The sequence below is a fragment of the Telmatherina bonti genome, assembly GCF_933228915.1.
Source record: "Telmatherina bonti genome assembly, chromosome: 2".
NCBI lineage: Eukaryota > Metazoa > Chordata > Actinopteri > Atheriniformes > Telmatherinidae > Telmatherina > Telmatherina bonti.
Genome location: NC_136620.1, coordinates 25,820,396 through 25,838,808, shown reverse-complemented (window position 1 = coordinate 25,838,808; position 18,413 = coordinate 25,820,396). Strand labels below are relative to the sequence as shown.

At 38.3% G+C, this 18,413-nt stretch overlaps 2 protein-coding genes across 4 annotated transcripts in view; both read right to left on the bottom strand.

The window, feature by feature from the left end:
- The window catches only part of LOC306765920 (CUGBP Elav-like family member 2), a 29,913-nt gene extending 27,466 nt beyond the window's left edge, over nucleotides 1–2,447 (bottom strand). For all 3 annotated transcript variants that reach the window (XM_079253458.1, XM_079253459.1, XM_079253460.1), the window contains exon 1: nucleotides 2,204–2,447. In XM_079253458.1, the coding sequence (XP_079109584.1) occupies nucleotides 2,204–2,274 (71 nt within the window). In that variant the 5' untranslated portion in view covers nucleotides 2,275–2,447. The remainder of the gene's footprint in view (nucleotides 1–2,203) is intronic.
- Nucleotides 2,448–10,069: 7,622 nt separating this feature from the next.
- On the bottom strand, nucleotides 10,070–17,782 carry taf3 (TAF3 RNA polymerase II, TATA box binding protein (TBP)-associated facto). Its single transcript, XM_079253401.1, has 7 exons — nucleotides 17,445–17,782; nucleotides 16,720–16,962; nucleotides 14,003–15,831; nucleotides 13,854–13,936; nucleotides 12,604–12,877; nucleotides 12,307–12,413; nucleotides 10,070–11,405 (listed from the first exon to the last, which is right to left on the bottom strand). Exons 1-7 carry the CDS (start codon nucleotides 17,608–17,610, stop codon nucleotides 11,291–11,293), a joined length of 2,817 nt encoding a protein of 938 aa, XP_079109527.1. The 5' UTR covers nucleotides 17,611–17,782; the 3' UTR covers nucleotides 10,070–11,290.
- Nucleotides 17,783–18,413: the final 631 nt, after the last annotated feature.

Genomic DNA, 18,413 nt, shown 5'->3' with positions numbered 1-18,413 from the left:
ATAGCCACAAAAACAAGCAGCAGGAGAACAGAATGAGATGGCAGCCTAAACCAGAGCCCTCTTCTTGTCCTTCAACATCTGGTCATATTGCATTATTGCACAGCCAAGAGAGGTGGTAGAACAGCTGGGTGTAACAGCTACTGGACCCAATGCCAGGTCCTTTACTTCACACTGATCAACAACTCACTGTCCACAACAGAGAGGATAACCGTAACACTACTGACATAGCACTATGGTCGCACTGGCTGCCAGTGGATCACATTTAAGGCTGGATAGTCTCTAACTGTCAACAAGCAGATAAATCAATCAAACACGGCTCTGTCAAGATCTAATCGCCACTTCAAGTCACACAAACAAGATAATACTTTCAATAAGAAAGAGCATTTCACACAAACAAACATTACTTGAGGTTTAAAAGACATCTAAAAAGGCAGAATACAACTCAAGTACAAACTGTGCTCTTTAGAACTGAAATGATTATTTTTTCATTAAATCCATTCCCTGGTAAAGAACACAAAGACATATCATTAGGAAACAGTAAAAAGCTTGGATATTATATATTTAGTGATATACAATTACTTAATCATTAAGATCAGGCTAAAAACAAAGACATTTCCTCATGTATTGTAGGTGCAGCTCATTATATAGACCATGCTATCAATATAATCACAAAACTGAAGTGTTTGAGGAACAACTTAAGAAATAAATGTTTAATTTACAGGAAAGTTCAGGATCAAATAAGTGCAAACTGAAACACCTAATATCTCAAGTATTAAAAGGCTCAATTTTAGCCAATTTGTCTATCTAAATGACCTGCTATTTCCTGGTAAATTATCTATTTATTATTTAATATCCATATTTGTAAATAACATTTAAATCCAGTTTTTAACTCAACTGGGAGGTAGAAATTTCTAAGCCTGCGATATTTGCAAAAATCTTTTCATCACTCTCTCATTTTCATATTTGCCCCACAACTATATGGAAATTAGACGTTTCAGCAACATTGCCTACATAAAAGGTGTATATGTCAAATTGCTAGTTATGTTAAGCTGTGATACCTTTTAGTGGGAAGAAAAAAAGAAAAAGAAAAAAAACGTACCCGACTCACCTAAAGTATCCTGCATAACATATCTATTTTGCTCATAAGGCAGATCACACACTTCTACACTGCAGACATTTTAAAATGTTTAAAAAAAAATAAATAAATAAATAAAAAGGCCTCTAAGAAGTTTGTGGGTTTTGGTAATGTTTCTGTCAAACAGGATTTTCTGGTGCTGAGTGGACAGGATTGTTGGTGAGTGGTTTTCCCCCTTACTTGTTTACATGCCATGTCACAAGATTTCCATTAATGGCTTAATTATGTAGCAACCCACGTGTTTTCTGCCGCTGAGAGAAAGCGCTCCACTTCCAACATGGAAGGCTGCAACGATGTCTGTGAGCTGCAGCTAACCACGTTAGCTCAACTGGGAGTACGTCAAGGAAGCACAGCTGTCGGCCCATGTGCGATTTTTTTCATCTTCCTAAGCCATAAACAATTACACTGTCAAATTAAACCAACCTTAGGTAGACTACTGTTCAAATTATAAGTTTAAAAAGTCAACTTTATACGGTTGTTCTGCAGCACTTCCCCATGAACCGACATTTAACACCTACCGCTTCGGTCGGCCGCACTTCAGAGCCAACTTGTTCACTCGTACTACATAAATCATCAGATAAGAATGCGACGCTGGTTGTTCAACTATTACAACACGAACCGACAAAAATGACGCTATTTAGACGAGCTAGTCAATATTTTTCTCAAACGATACCGAAACGTATGATCTCCGGAAGCACATGTCACTTGACGAGTCCAGCGCCCCGCGTAGTGTCGAATAACATCGCTAGCTAACTGCGTTTAGTCGTCTACAAATACGTGTTAGCTCGCAGATTATATTCCGCTGCAGTTAGCAGTGAATTCGCTTGTAGCCTATCCAACATACAGTGTGGCATAATTTTTGCCCAACTTCAACAAACAACTTGAACTCCAGGTGAGTGACCCGTCACTGTTCAACCAACTAGCAACATTAGCATCCGTGTAAGCTAACGTTAGCCAACTCCCAACTAGCGCTGAACTGTGTTGTTTGCTCAAAAACACCTAAAAACGCTTGCAGTTGTGGACAGGCAAAGCGGCAACACGACAGATATCGATAGCGTGAGTACTTACATTGTGTCGCTCGAAGTCATTAACCGACTTTCGGAAAGAGGGAGGAAATCCAGGTTGTACGTCGAAGTCATGCTCAAAACAACGTCGAACAATGAGAAGCGACGCCCGCACACTGCGAGAGGCTCAACTCCTGCGAGACGACGAGAAGACGAAGCGGAGCAGGTGCAGAGGGAGGGGGCGTCTTCCTCTTCAAAGCTGCATTACAAGGAACCGGCGTCTGCTGAACTCCTTCCTCCTTATTTCTCCCTCGTCCTCCGAGTGAAATAAACCCAGACAAGCCTGTGTTTCACTGCTTAGTGAGCTGCAGTAAACTAGAGGCGTGGTCATAAAAAAAAAAGAAGAGGTCTGAAACCATGCTGCTCAAGGCAACTGCTCTTCTGTCCCCATATCACAATTATTGGCTGCTCTTATGGAGACTGCACGTGGTATTTTACGAAGTTTACTTACCAATTTGTAGTTCATCACCTGCTTGTGTCGTTATAATGATACTTGAAAATAAAAACGGGCTTTTCAGGCTGAGGCGAGTTTGAATAATTTGCAGTGCAACATTCAAGGATAAAGAGAATTTATTGGGGAAATAAAGAACAAAGGAACAGATATAAAAATCGACCAGATCTCGTCAGTTTTTGCACCTTCCCTCCAAATTTGGTCGACAGATTTAATCATATTATTTGGTATACTGAAGACACAAGAGCAGGACTCTGAAATCAGATGTCAGAGGCCATAAACGTAGAAAACCACACATTAAAATGTTTTTAAATCGTGTTATATCATTTAATGGGGGGAAAATTAAAACATCTTATGAAACTAATCAGGACTACAAAAGTATGATATTAAAAAAAAAAACTATATTCACCACTTTTTACTAAATGATCGATGGACGTAAAAAAAAAAAAAAAAAAGTTTCACAAAATGTTGAATATTTGTTGTAAAACTAAGCCAGGGTACAGTTCTTACTCTGAATGGCTGGCAGTCTGTGGATGAGTTATATATCATAATTCAAATGTAAAAGTTAAAAAATATTTATATATAGGATCCATTGTCCATTGAGCTTAGTCATTTACTCCTGTGTCCATATTACCCCACCATTCTAAATTATGCCCTGGCCTTTTTGTTATCCAACTAAATAAATAAATTAGGATTAAATATAGGTAGCTTGCTGTCTGACATTGCAGATAAAAATGCTGAAATGTAGTTTTTCTTCAGTTTAGCTTTCCACCAGGGTCATAGGTTATACTCCCATTTGTGCCTGCATGTTGTTTCTCTGGGGGAGGGGGAGCCTATCTTTCTTTTGTTGTGCTGGACTGACTAGGCGAGGCCTTTGCTCATGGAGGGAAAATGAGAGGGGGGGGGGATGGGCGGGGGGGTTGTCAAGTATGGTTTTCCACAGCATCGAGACAGGAGGGGGCTAGTTCAAATATCAACCCATTCATTGCTGCTCCAGCAGCTGCACTTTTCCAAAATATTATTCATAGCAAATGTTAAGAAACACCTCATTTATTAAATCCGACTTAATCCTTGTATCCATAGCCATTTCAAGGCAACCTGGCATTAGTACAGAGTGTACTCTGTGCCTGAATGAGGTTTGTGTGTATAATGTGATCTTGCAAACTATTTGATACATACAGAAGAGCCCACCATCTAGCATGAATTACCATTAAACTTGAAGGGCTGCTATAAAAAGGTAGTGTAAACCTCTCTGGGATTCAGCTTTTATAAAGATGGAGGTTAAATACGCTAATGTCATCCCATCAGCAGTGTTCACATATTTTCTTTCAGTCAATTAGATCTGGAGGACATAATTTAATCCATTTTCTATTAAAGGAACAGTATTTTCCAAGGAGCAGCTGTTTCCTGTGCAGATACAGCTCAGTAATCTGCACAGTATTCCAACACCTTCCCTTTGGAACGCATCTCCCTTTCTAAGAGATGTTTGAGAAAATTTCACAAGCCAATGTCTAGTTGGTGGCACCTCCTAATACTTAATTCTTAATCTCAGATTATTACTACTGTAATCCCATCTTAATCCTCTACATGCATCATGCTTTTGTTGTTTACATCAAACATTTCTCCCCTCATGCAGTGGAACTGAAGGCCCACTCACCCATGATCATCATCCCCCCTGCATCTTTCGTAACAAACTGCATAGTGGAAAAATAGGTCAGCTTCAAACCCACCAACGTCAACTTTAAAGCACACATTTTCCTAGCTCCCCTTTCATAAAATCATTTGTCGAATGGCGACCAGCTAAAGGGCTCTCAAAATGGAGAGAGTGAACTTCCTCTTATCTTCCTCACAGAGGAAATCTACTGTGTCAAGATGTTGTTAGCACTACAGCACTGCCTTATCAGGGTAGAAACACTTTATTTAGTCATATTTGGTGATATAATATAAATGTTCCTTCATTTAACTTTTAAACGTCACTGATATCTGTGGTTTTGACAGACTCGGTGCACTGAGGCCTTTGTTGGAGTCATTTTTAACCTCTTTCTCAGCAGGCTGTGTAATTCAAAGAGAATAATTACTGAATTTGCAGCAGTGACATATTTATCTTCCTTTATTTATTTATATCTTTTCGTAGGCATCTAAAACCTTGAGAAACTTTAAAAGGAAGCATATGGTGAATTTAATGACATGACAATGCTATGAGAAATAGATAATACTTTTTTTTTTTTTTTTAATGAAAAACAGGTTGTTTCTTTTTTTGGGGGGGGGGGGGGGCTTAGTTGAAATAAAAAAGATAAACTCATTATAAGACACATGGTTAAATCCTTTAGAAAACACATACGTAAGCACATAGAGACACAGAGGAGCACAATCCTGCCCCCAGGCACAGCATGGGAGGATGTCTCAAATGAAAACAATATACCCTATGACAATATCCAACCCAGACAAAGAGGCAGTCCAAATATGGACTACTCCACAAAAGCTAGCCCAAATTTGAATGAGGGGCCAGCCCCAACGTACCTCATAGGCAGCTCCTCATTCCTGACAGAGATCCCAGCTGCAGAAGGGGGACAGCGCATGCTGTTGGCATACAGACTCTGCACCAGGGCTAGCTCAGAAGAGTGTTCCAACATTGGTGCTCTGGAAAAAAAAAAATCCACCCGGTGCTTCGGACACTTTCTTCTCTTTCCCTCTTTCCTCAATGTGATTCTCTTTTTTTTCTCTGTCTCCCGCCCACCTTTTCTTGGTTTAGTGCAGCAGAGTGGCGCCCACCCCCTTCGCTGACTGTGGTAGCTGAAGTAATCCTCTCTGACAGCTCATCGTGTGCTAATGCATTGTGCTGCCTGCGGCAGCCCGGTTTGCAGGCTGTAAAACTGTGTCCACAGCAGCACTCTCACACTAATTGAAACCCATATTTGGAAAACTTTAGAATATTGACCATGGGTGATTTATTCCCACTGTCAGCTTTGGGGAAACCAGAGGACACAGATGCTGCAAGATCTCACATCCTGGTTCAATCCGTGACATGTTTCTGTGGATGCTGGCATATATTTGAACTAGTTTTTCAAGTAATGGCAAGGGCAACTAGTTCAACAGTACTTATTCAATAATCCATGTCCATCATTGCTGATATAAATCACTAAAACATGGCTTTTCATAGAGTCCTTGAACATTATGCCTACAGGTAGACATAACCATGTTCAGCAAGGTGATCATGTGCATGTCATACTTCATCATCTCGGTGAACAGAAACTAGAGAGTGATAGGTGGTGAGTTTTCCTGGAAGCTTCTCATCTCTGTTGTGATGGAAAAATCTGAATGTGTGCAATCTTGCAATTACCATACACACTTGATGAAAACAGATGAATGAAAGCATCGCCCCGGATGTTTATTATTTTTGGCAACACAAAGTTAAACCAGGACTGACGTACTTGCAGAGTTTTGATATTGGCCTGCACCATAGTTACAGGAAGCTACGACACTCCAGATTGTACACTCGCATGTATAAGTTTGATTCTCATTGCAAATAAATATATCATAAAGGCTATCTGTGGCTGAATTTAGCCTCTGAAAAGACTGAAAGGACCTCTCACATCCAAATTTGCATGGCGCAAAGCTCATTTGACTGTGTTCTGACATAGTTTGAAATTTGAAGAAGGAAAAGGAGTGTTTGAAGCTGCTGAAAACTGCAGAACATCCATTCTCTGTCGTGTTTTGCTGCCATTTGCCATCTTATTAAAAACTCGAGTCTTTCATTACAATATTATGTTTGCAAAACCCACGGGGAGCTGAAAGTAGGTCTCATTCTCCCAAAGGTGTTAAGTCCCTTTAGAGTAATGTGACATTAAGTAGTAAAGTCATCTGAAACAGGGTCATGTCTGTGTTTGCTGGTATCATAACTAAGGAGACCAGCATGAAGAGAATCTACTTCCTCTGATCATGGCACAAAATCCTCTTCATTTCAGACACACTCTTTCTGCTGACATGAATATTTTAAACACTGATGTTCAAATCCTCTTTTTTTATGATCTGTTGCTGCTTAGTATGACTGTCAGACCCACAGGCACCACACTGCACACAGAATAACTGAAAGACTCCCTCGTTGCTCTGATCTACCAACACGTGAGAGCACTTGAAAAAGTACACCATGATAATACTGTCTCTTCAAATCCTTCACAGTTGACGAGAGCTTGCAGAGGTAAAGTAATATTGTCTGGAAATGGAATATAAAATGCTTCTGTGGAGGGTACCGACATGGAAGCTGCATTGCTGCTGCAGCCACATTCTGTACACATGTATTAAAACGTGAAAGGGAGTGTTGCTGAGTTTTGGTGTGTGCTGCAGCTGAAAAACAAAATGCAGTCATGCCTGCAGTCTAATAATACTAATAATGCGGCATGTTTAAAGCACTGCAGGTGGCCTTGTGGAAAGTGAAAGCTTTCCCTTTTTACCACTCGCTGGCTCCCTTGGGACTATTTTGCAAAGACAAATATTATCTGTGTTTTTGTGGGTAAGAACTGAAACTGTCACAGCTCAGTGATCATTGCTTTCTGTTTAGTGAGCGTGCCACACAACATTTCCATGAGTTTAACATTTAGATATTAATAGTAATGTCAAGTTAAAACACCATAAGTTAACAGGCACTCTCTGTCTTACTAAATCGGCAAAGATTTTGTAACTGTCCGATTTTCTTTTCGAGGAAATGTGCTGTAGTTGCATCAAGACAAAGTTGAGAGGTTGTACACCACTTAAAAAATAAAGACATAATCCTTTTAATGTATCTTCACCAAAGTCCTGTCTTTATAAGCACTGAACAGTCAGATTTATGATCCGACAGATGTAAGCAGGAAACTTTGACTAAAGGAGACTTGACACCAGCTTGTGTGACCAATGAGGGAGAGTGACACCCATAGCCAAGATTGAAGTTAGCACTGGCACGCACTGGAGAAGATACTGCTACCTGATATGTTTTCTCAGCAGTTGTCTTCGGGTTAAATCTGTATTAGTCTTAAAAAAGAATTGTTCATAAATAAACCTACTATATGTCTCTTGTGCTGTTTTTGCTTTTCTAACTACTGACATCCATGATGGCTCACATGAGTGAATTATAGATTTTTATCATAGATATGAGAAAAAAGAACTAAATCGCATTTAAATGTCATATTTTGCATGAGAAGAAGTCCTTTTACTTCCCTTTTCTTTGTCGGCACATCATTTTTTTCCACTTCCTCTTTAATTCTGTGTTATCAGCAGACACTGAGTAGATTTCCTCTCAGGTCATCTGAGGGAGAGGCCTGCTGAAAGAGAGAGAAGTGAATAAGTAAAAGGATTTCTTCTTTATTTTAAATGTTTAAAAGTAATGAGGGATGAGGGGGGTGTAATTTCTTCTGCCTGGAAACCTTCGAATCCATTTCAGATTCACAGTTCCTGAGAGCCGAATTATAACTTATTATGAACATATAATGGCTGCCTCTTGGACTGACTAGATAATAAGTTGGTGATTGGGCATGACACATTTTTCTGCAGTTTAATGAGGACTGAGCTAAAATAATCAGATTGGTGTTAAACAGCAGTCATGACAGTGAAAATAGCAGCCAGGCTTTTTCAACTTGAAAACACAGCTGAAAAGTGATCATTAAAGTGAAGAATGTACTGAATATGACTAATATACACCTTTAACATTGCTATGACTAACCATTAGAGACTAACTATTATAGATTATAGATGTTATGCATAGATGTTATGTAGGTATTCCTTCTGGATTTTGTTTATTAATGGATTTTAAGTACTGTTTATTAATAAATTCATGACTTTGCTCTAAAATAAGGGCTCCAAATACTGTAAGATCAACAACTACAGTTCTGATATCAGCGAGCACTGGAAATGTAGATTGCTGAACCACAGTACAGCTGATGATGCCCTTTACGATTTCAAGAAGTAAAGTCACTCATGACTATCAATTGAAACTCCTGCTTATAGTTACATAACTAGATCTTCCTTCACCGGTGCAGTGCACTGCTAAGACTGAAAAAAGTGAGATCAGACATGGAAGGCCATCATCATCTCTAAATGTTGACTGATAACCAGAGAAATCCTTTACAACCTGACCATAGTTTTCTTTTTCTGCAGGCATCTGTCCTAATAGCTTAGAGACGTTGTAATATTTTTAGATTTCGTGTAAAAGTCAACATTTCTAAACATTACACAATAAAAAGAAAGACATGTATTCAGAGTGATTTCATTTTATTGGCAAACAGTGTTCACACACTGAATTTCTAACAAGGAAAACGTGAGCTATTTCCTGACAGCAATTAAAAGCAGCCTACAATTACTATTCAAGTAAATGACCAAAAGCATCATGCTCAGTTCAGATGTCTTATTTAGCATTTTAGAAAAGTGTCAATCAATAATAAGCAGAAAAAAATAGATATTTCCCTCACAGACTCATGGAGTCTGTTAGTGTTTTATTCTATTTATCGTCAATATTCAATAACTTCAGCTTTCAATGTTCAGAAAGGAGATATGTCTGTCCTACCACTGATTTTGACATATTTTAGGGATCTTAAGATCTAAATTCAGTTGAATTTCAGATGTCAAAGAAAGGATCATGCCATTATCCTGTCATCACTGATGCCCTTGCTGGCTGGTCAAGCAGTGACATACTGGTACACTTGTAATAGAGCATTGCTCTGTATTCCTGAATGTTGCATGTTGTTGGATGACATAATATTTTAGGGAACAAACTGCAGGTTTGGAAATGGTTGTCTTCACCCTGAAAAAAATCAACCATCTCAACCTATTTGAAAGTGATAACCAGACCTACACTTTGAGATCTAGCCACGTCCATCTATATGCTCCAGAAAAAGTTGCTGTTACCATCACTCTGTAGTAGTATTCATTCGCACTTTTAACACCCACATGCCATATTGCTGCAGCTAGTTCTGGATGGTGGCATTGAAAATAAACAAATAAAGGTTCAAATGTGGGGTTTATTAAGCCTCTCTGTACTTTGTCTTCTTCTTTGCCTTCCCTCCTGTGTACAAATTCACAATTTTGCATTCCTCGTTGGCAGTTCAATCAGTTTCTTTGGGCAAATATTAAAAATGAGCATCAATATAAAATTGTTGATTGCTTTAAGTTAAATCTTTCCTTACATTACTTGTTTCATGAGTGTAATTGTCTGAAAAGGTTTAACCTGACTTCATTTTGGATCTATGATTTGGATTATGGATTTGGAGATAGAAAATGATTTAAAAAAAAAAAAAAAAAAAAAAAAAAAGAGTTAAAAAAAAACATTTATTGCCTAAGAATTGTTAATTGATGTAGAGCTAGTCATAAGGCATAACAGATTCCACATGCATCAAATTACTTACATTCATAAGTTGTTAAAAAAAAATAGTTTAATAGTGCTGTGGTGTCTGCACATTGTGCAGCGAGCCAGATCCTGTGTGTAAAGAATGACACCGTGTGGTCGTAGGTAGAAAGACATGAACAAGCCTACAAATAGAACAGGACAGTACGATATTTTGGACTCCCAGTACCTCAATCCATCTTTAGGAAAAGCTGAACTATGTGTAAATGAACTGCAGAAGAAGCAAATGAAAATGCATCCTGCTGACCTGTAAGTAAAGGATCTAGGACTTAACTTGTGCATTTTGCATTGCAACACTCAACATTAAAATGAAGTTCAATAAGCAAATTTTTGTTAAAAATATTTCCAAACCTTTTGTAAAGCAAGAACAAAATACATAAATATTGTGATCTGTGCTTAAGATGAAAGTAAAATAAAGATGCACAGAAGTGTTTGAAATTAAATCTGAGTACAGCTCTGATGGTAATGAGATTTATATCTTAAAGTCTGTGAGTACACAGACTGTTCATCTTTAATATTGAAATATCAGCAAAATGAATTACGTTACAAGCACAACTACAGTATAACTCCAGGACTAATCCATAAAGAAAAAAAAATAAAAATACAAACTTTAAATTTAAAAAATGTACAGAAATTACAGGAAATTGTTGGATTTAAAAACCAATATCTGGAAATGGTTTGAGCAAGTCAGATTCCTAAGAACAAAATGCACTTGGCTTAGAAGTCGGTATTTACACATTTATACATGCCTGATGCAGTCATCTTTATATACATGACATTTCAGCGATTCTGCAGAAAAACTGGAGAAAAGGTTTGACAAGGAGGTCAATCCTTCAATGGCAACGTGAAGCGAATAGAAATAAAGACAATGCTCTGTCCTCTGCTTTGTCACAAAGTCCAGTTCTGATCTTACAGAAGTTGTTGTGGTCTCTTCAAATCATACAGACATAATTGTCATCTTTGCCTCTCTTACAACTAGACACCCAAAACAACGAGCAAACAATTTACAGGAGAAAAAAGGAAAACAGAGCCCACATGAGAACTAAGGCTGGATATGTGCTGGTTAAAGCCTTTTTTTCCTTTCCTTCTTTTTGTTTTGAACCAACTCACAACGCATCATGGCTGACATCATTTTTAAAAAATCATTAGAAGTTAAAGTCAGCCATAATTTTAACTTTCTTTTTTAATTTTTTTTTTACAGCAGTGCCACGAGTGTTCAATGATGGCTTTAGTCCATAAAGTCCAGAATATGTGCTTTTTGCATAGTCTCAATGTGGTTTGTGTTTCCTTTTCTTGTGTTTCTTGTCTTTCTTCTTGCTGGAACATTTAACGCAGAACCACTTCTGTTCCTCAGGAGGTGCTGCATTGATCCCGACACAAGGCCTGGAGGGACAAAAGAAAAAAGACATTTGTGTTAGTTTACCTATTTGTTTAAATCAAATGTCTTGTAACCTTATTAACATCTTCATGTGAAGATTTTTATGTCTCAGAAGACTTTAGGAAACAAGAAGTCAATTTTTTATAGCTTAGAACTGCCACAGGTGTAAATCACAGATCATAGCAGCAAGATTTTCAAATTTTGGCAAACCACAAGCTTCCAGTCACATGTGAACTGCTTTTTCTAGATTACTATGTGTGATATTATCAGCTCCTTTCTATATTGAACGATTTACTGCTGAGTTTAGCCATCCAGCACCTTAATGAGTCTGTCAAAAGACAGCGAGACAACAGCTGGATTTCCATTCTCCTGTGAATTTACTTTTTAAAATATGTTTAAGAAAAAAAGATGGTAAAAGGACTTTAGAACATGCAACTCAAATTTAGCATATTTTACTAAGTAAAAAAAAAAAAAAAAGTTAAAATCAAGATTTCCAATTTTTCCTAAAAAAGATAAACAGATTAAATTATTTGAAAATTGTTGCAAAAGTGCAGTTCATGTTGAATGCAATTTTCTAATTTATAGCTTGATTCTGTAAAAAGAATTTCCCAGTAATCACCTAAAGATTAACCTCTAAAGCTTTAGGTGATTTAATACTAAATACCATTTGGTTGGATACTTTAAATTAGCTAATAAAAAAAAAAGTAATTATCTTAAAACATTAAAATACTACTAATGAATAAATAATGAATTATTACGGCATGCTGTATTTTACAAACATGATGGTTCCTCAACAATAAAAATATTTGGTTTTGCCATTACACAATAATGCAACCAGAGGAGGATTAATAAAAACAAAAAACAAACTATGTTTTATGGTTCATTTAATGGCGGTAAATCTCTTACCAATGATACCAGTCATCACAATCGTCACAACCTATCATGGGACTGCCATCATCAGGTTTGTTGCATCCAGGACAAATCCAGATCTGATTTCCCCATTCGTCTCGAATCTTGGAGGAAGAAAGACGACAGAAAAAATTAGGACAAATCTCCTACAAATATGTTACAGATATCTAAATGAAGGAGAAAATAATATAATACATTTGACCTCGATATATCTCATGAACATCTAATAGACATTAAAGCCTGGTAAAAGTCATGAAATTCCTGTTACCAAATATGCAGAGAATGTCAACTTACTACGTAAGTACTGACGGTCTCAGTAACTACACTGCGGACCGGTGTCTTGACAGAAGCAGCAGGAGGCAGCATAGAAGGTGGAGAGAGCAAAGATGATGTTGGAAGAAGGGTGGGAGGAAGTGAGGAAGGAGGTGGAGGCAAAGTTGGTACAATTGGGGAAAGTATCGGGGGTGGTGGGGGTGTCCGAGGACGATTCCCAGGCCCGGACTTGGTAGCTGGAGTCCTGGGTACTGGCATCTTGGGCTCTGAATTTGGAACCACCTTGCTGATAACACTGGTGATGAACAGAAACAATATAAGTCAGTAAAGGACTCCTTAAAGTTCACGACAGGATGCAGTATTTAAAAAAAGAAAAAAGTGAACAGCAGAAGGTTTAAAAGTCAAAATAACAAACTGCTCTATAGAAACCTAAAATATTAGAAACGTACTTTAAAGTAGCTGTTTCTATTTACACTTCTCGAAAAATGTCTTTCTTCCTGTAGTTCTTTATTTAAGGCTATTTTATTTCAAATCAGTATCTGATATTTACATTTCTTGAAACTGAATGTCTAATTATAAGTATGATTTAACTGACAGAAAATGGCTGACAAATAAGGCACAAATATATAGATTTTAAGCATTTATAAATCCGAGCCAACATTCTCAAATTATGAGGAAAAATAACAATAAATGGTGGAAATCTTTCCTTAAATTCACAATAACATTTTTAGTAAAAATGAAGTTCATTACGAATAAATTTTTCCATACTTTAGCTGATAAAAATATCAGTATATACAGCAAAAATGACAATGAATGCAACTATTGTGCTTTTTAATTCTACTACATTTGCTTTACACATTAAGTTAATTTTCCACCAATAAATACTTTGTTTCATAATATTTAAAGGATTAATTTGAACTTACTCTCAATGGCTGTAAAATATGTGACATTTTTCAGAACATAGTTCCTAAAGGACAATACCTCTTAAAGAATGCAATAAATCCCTAAAAATTAAGCAAAGTAGCAGTGAATAAAATCGTTAAACTGAACTCAACGTAAAATATTACAGTAACAGCAATAAAATTAATCTGAAAATCTTAAAGTAGAAAATAGTAAACAATCTGCAGGGACATTTTTTCTGAATGTTACATTCCTCCCTAATAATGCTTCGTCAAGGTTTTTAATGCAAGACTTTTAGTTGGGTGTCTTCAGTAGTGCTGTTTTTATTTTAGGATTAATGGCGGCACTTGAAACCTTAATCTGACACTCACATTTTGTCCTGGCCAGCTCCCACCCTGAGGGTCAGCCTGGGGATGACTGGAGATGGTACTGCTGCTGGAGTTTCAATTTTTACCTGAATAGAAATCAAAGATTAGTTCTGTTTCAGTGATGATCTTACAGACAAAATAAAAAAAGTTACCTTCTCCAATCGGATTCTCTCTTTTTCTCTTTCCTTCTCCTTTTCGCGTTTCTCCTTTTCCCTCTCCTTCTCTTTCCTCTTCTCTTCTTTTTCCCTCTCTTTTTCTTTGGCCTTCTCTCGCTCCTTGTCTTTCTCCTTGTCTTTCTTTTTCTTCTTTTCTTTCTTGTCTTTCTTCTTATCCTTCTCCTTGCTTTTTATGTCCTTGTCCTGAAGGATCGGGGCCAAAGGCGGCAGCATGGAGGGTACGCGCAGGCAGGTTGAAGGACTGAACAGTGGAGCAACTTCACCGAGAGCAAAGGTGGACAATGCAGATTGTTTCTGCTTGTCCTCCTTGTTTCTGTCTTTCCCCTTGTCCCGCTTATCCTTGTCCTTTTTACTTTTTTCTTTATCCTTCTTTTTGTCTTTATGTTTCTCCTTTTCCTTCTTAGGGCCATCTCCATCTCTTGACTTGATCTTAATTGAGCCTTCAGGCAGAGTAAAATCTTGGGGAGAAAAGTGATCTTCATCCTTCAATGCAAACTCCTTCCATGGCATCTTGATATCCTTGGAAAACTCCTTGTTTTTGTCCCTGTTCTTATCCTTATTCTTCTCTTTGAGTTTGCTCTTATCTTTTTCCCGGTCTTTGTCTTTTGGCTTATCTTTCTCCTTCTTCTTCATCTTAGTTTTGAGCTCCTTCTTCAGCTTTTTCTTTATATCTAAAGATGAAACCATTTTATTCTTCTCCTCAAACACCTTGAGCAGAGGCTCAGGGGTGGGCGGTGAGGCTGATCCCGATGAGACATATTCTATTTGGCTTTGAGGAGGGACAGATGGGCCTCCCCGGTTGGCCTTCCGAACCACTTCATTGATGGAATCTTCCAGAGTCCAATTCCCAAGGCCTAGATGCTGTTGTATGTGAAGCGGTGTTGATGTATCTTTTAAAAAGTTGCTGACCCCTATGGGGGCTTTAGGTGTAGACGGCTCCATAATGGTCAGCCTCCTGGGACTAGAGAATCCATTGCTATCTGAATCAGAGCCTGAGGAGAAAGCGAAGGGATCAGGTTCCCTCTCAGCACATGCTCTAGCTATCACAGCATCTATAGAGTCATCAATGGCTGTATTATCAGGCTCTAGTTTCTTGAAAGGGCCTTCAATTAACTCCCTCTCATCTATATTTCTACGCATATGAATGTTCTCTTTACCCATTCTCTCACTCAGAGTGGACAGTGGTAGCTTATGGAGACTATCTGGCTTGCTCTGAGGTTGAGGTGTTTTAGCTGAACTCATCTTTGGGCTCTTGGGGCTTTTAGGACTTTTCGTCCTGCCTGGAGACTTCTTCCTTTCTTTTGATGGTTTTGGAGAATGAATAGGACTACCAACCACCGGAACTGGAATAACCCCCTTTGGGGACTTAGTCCTTTGTCTCCCAGGGGATGAGACCTTAGGCTTCCTTGCAGGAGTGGTCAGGCCCTTTTGATCAGTGTGTTTTGGTATTATTGGCTGAGGTCTGAAAGAAGGCAGAGTTCCAGAGGGGGTTTCAGGGGACAGGGGGTCAAGGCTGTCATGAGAAGGCAGTATGCCTGGGGGGACACGCTGTGGATTGAGGGAGGTAAGGGGCTCCCTGGGCTCAACCCCCCATTCTGGGCTGAGACCAGGGTACATGCGCGGTCTCTTGGAGGTGGGCATCATGCCCAAAGCTGCATCAGGACTGTCCAGGTGCCTCTTTAGTGGGTGGTTTTCATCATTGACCGTCTCATCTTCATCAATTTCCTCTTCATCTTCTTCCAATGCCACCTGCATAGCTTCAGCTGAGGTGCCCATGTCAGGAGGGACCTCTTCCTCCTCCTCTTCTAGAGACAAGGATGAGGCAAAAAATTAGTCCAAGAAATGCAACATAAATATACTTACTTTAATACCTATAAAGATCATTTTACCCAAATAACAAGTAGGGATAAAATCAGAATCATAATAAGACAATACATCAATTAAGAACTCATACAATGATTTTTTTTTTTTTTTACTGGTAGATGGCAGATCATCATTTTGCTGCTGAATAAATAAAAACAATAAAAAAATAAAAAAAAAACCAAAACACTTTTATCATGGATTTTTAGAAAAAAATTTATTAAAAAAAAAAAAAAGAATTTAACAAAAATCATTTTTTTATGAGGCAAAAAAAAAACAAAAAACCAATTTTTTATTCAATTCCCCACCCCATATGAAATATTCCTAACGTTTTGTGAGTAGTTTTGTCAGAAAGTCTTTAAAAGTAATATTTTCTGAGAGCTGAGTAAAACTAACAATTTCCTCCATTAAAATCAAACACATAATACAGTAAATTAATAAAATGTGAAAATGCATGAGTAATTTCTGAAGCTATATGACAGCCCAGAAATGAAAGTATCTTTGAAGTTAAGACTAAATTATTTTGAAATAAATTAATGTCTTATTAGAAGCAATGAATCAAAGGAAGAAATAAGCAGAAGAAGGTGCAAATAAGTGGGCAATCTTAAAAATTCTTGTCCAATGCAAAATTGTTAAGATCGTAAAGCAGATGAATGAATTTACAACAACGCTATATTTCTGGTAATCCTTCCAGGTCAGGTATATTAGCTGTTTAGCACATGCTGATTGAAACTGAATGTGTTCTCGGTACTGACCACATATATAAAACTGTCAATGTGCCGAATGCACTGCGTATGCATGGCACTTTGCATATAGCCAAGAACTTTACTGACCTTCTTGTAGAGAAACCAAGGGTGGCATATAATCTGGAATGTAATCCTTTCTTTCTTCTGCATCTCTGGCTCCAGGCTGGGGAAACTGCAGGACATTGTTTTTGCTAACAGGAAAGAGTGGTGTTTGCTGGGCAAAGGGCACAGGCTCCAGGTTGTGGACATAGTCCTCCAGTTCACTCAGGCTGACCCCCAGCAGTCTGAAAGCCTGGCTGACATCGTCAAGCACGGGATCCGTTCTTCCATCTAAAAACACAGAAAGGATTAAAATAAGATAATAAACCCTGGATCATATCTATATTTATCTATATATACACATCTATCTATCTATATATCTATATTTATATATATACACATAGTTAGAGTTGAGATATATTTTTTCTTAATCATACTGATAGAGTTGAGGCAATAGTTTTGACTACCGGTACATAAAAACATTGACTTACGCCAAGGATGCTCAACAGGTTTCTGACTATCAATTTTAATATATACCAGGAAAGTAGTGCACAACATCGAGTCTCGATTGTAAAATTACATACAGACGACAGGACAGACCGCTCAAATAAATATGTATTTATATAGCCGGTTACTTCCTACGCTACTGTACTTTTTGACACATTAACCTTTGCTAGGGGGCGCCAGCAGCCAAACAAGTCAACAACAACGTGATCGACTACTTCTGGTTTATTGGTTTAAAAAGTAGTTAGAATAGCAAACACTGCACTTACACAACTCAGAGTATCGATGGCACACCTTAGCCAGTTGTTGGATGTATCTATGCAGCACATCGGATAGCAGATCGCAAGCGGTGAGCTGAACCGCATCCCAGCCCAGAGCCTGGCAGATCTGCGCCACCGAAACACGCAGCAGCGAGCGGGCATAGCTCTCGCACATCTCGCTGACTTTGTAACGGTATAAATTCGGGTCAGTTCCTCTTCAAAGACATGTTTCTTGTCTTCATGTTTCTCGGAACCCCTATAGGGCTTGGGAAAGCCCACTATCTCGCTTAAAATTAGACATCTACTTCAGTAAATATATTGGCGCTTTTGCCAGAGTCGCCATCTTGATTCCGTCGATAGACCCATCCCCGAAATCTTGTTCGCGCATGCGCACAAGTGTGTGTCTGTTCCCATTGCTCTCCGGGGTTCGAGCGGTTCATTTGTGTTTGAGCATGCGCAGCAGACCTAACAGTGGCGACTATTTAGCTAACATGTAGCAGACTCACACAGATGCTTTATGCTTGAGCAGCAGATACAAGCTCAATAAATATGACCAAACAGTCGGACAGTGAACGAATAGACGTGCGCACGGTCATTTCTTGGGATAACTGTTTTGATAATGTTCAGAATATAGCTAGCTGTCACTATATTCTTCCGTTATCGCTGAGTCACACAAGCATCTGCTAACGTACAAAAATGAGTCTTTGTCCAATTTCTGTCTTATACACTGCGTTTATGGCATCTCTTTTGTTTAATCACCTTTACTGAATAGTCATTATCGACTTTAAGTCGATGAATTGATGTTGGGGGCTTTCTTGCTCATTCAAATTCAGGATAAATGGTTGTCACAGTTATCAAACCACACTGAATGTTTGCCTGCAGGTTAATATGTCCACGCAGGGTGGTGCTGGACTGTTAGATAAAATCAGATTAAATTACTTTAATAACGATAAGGCACAACAGTCCGCTTCCAGTTCA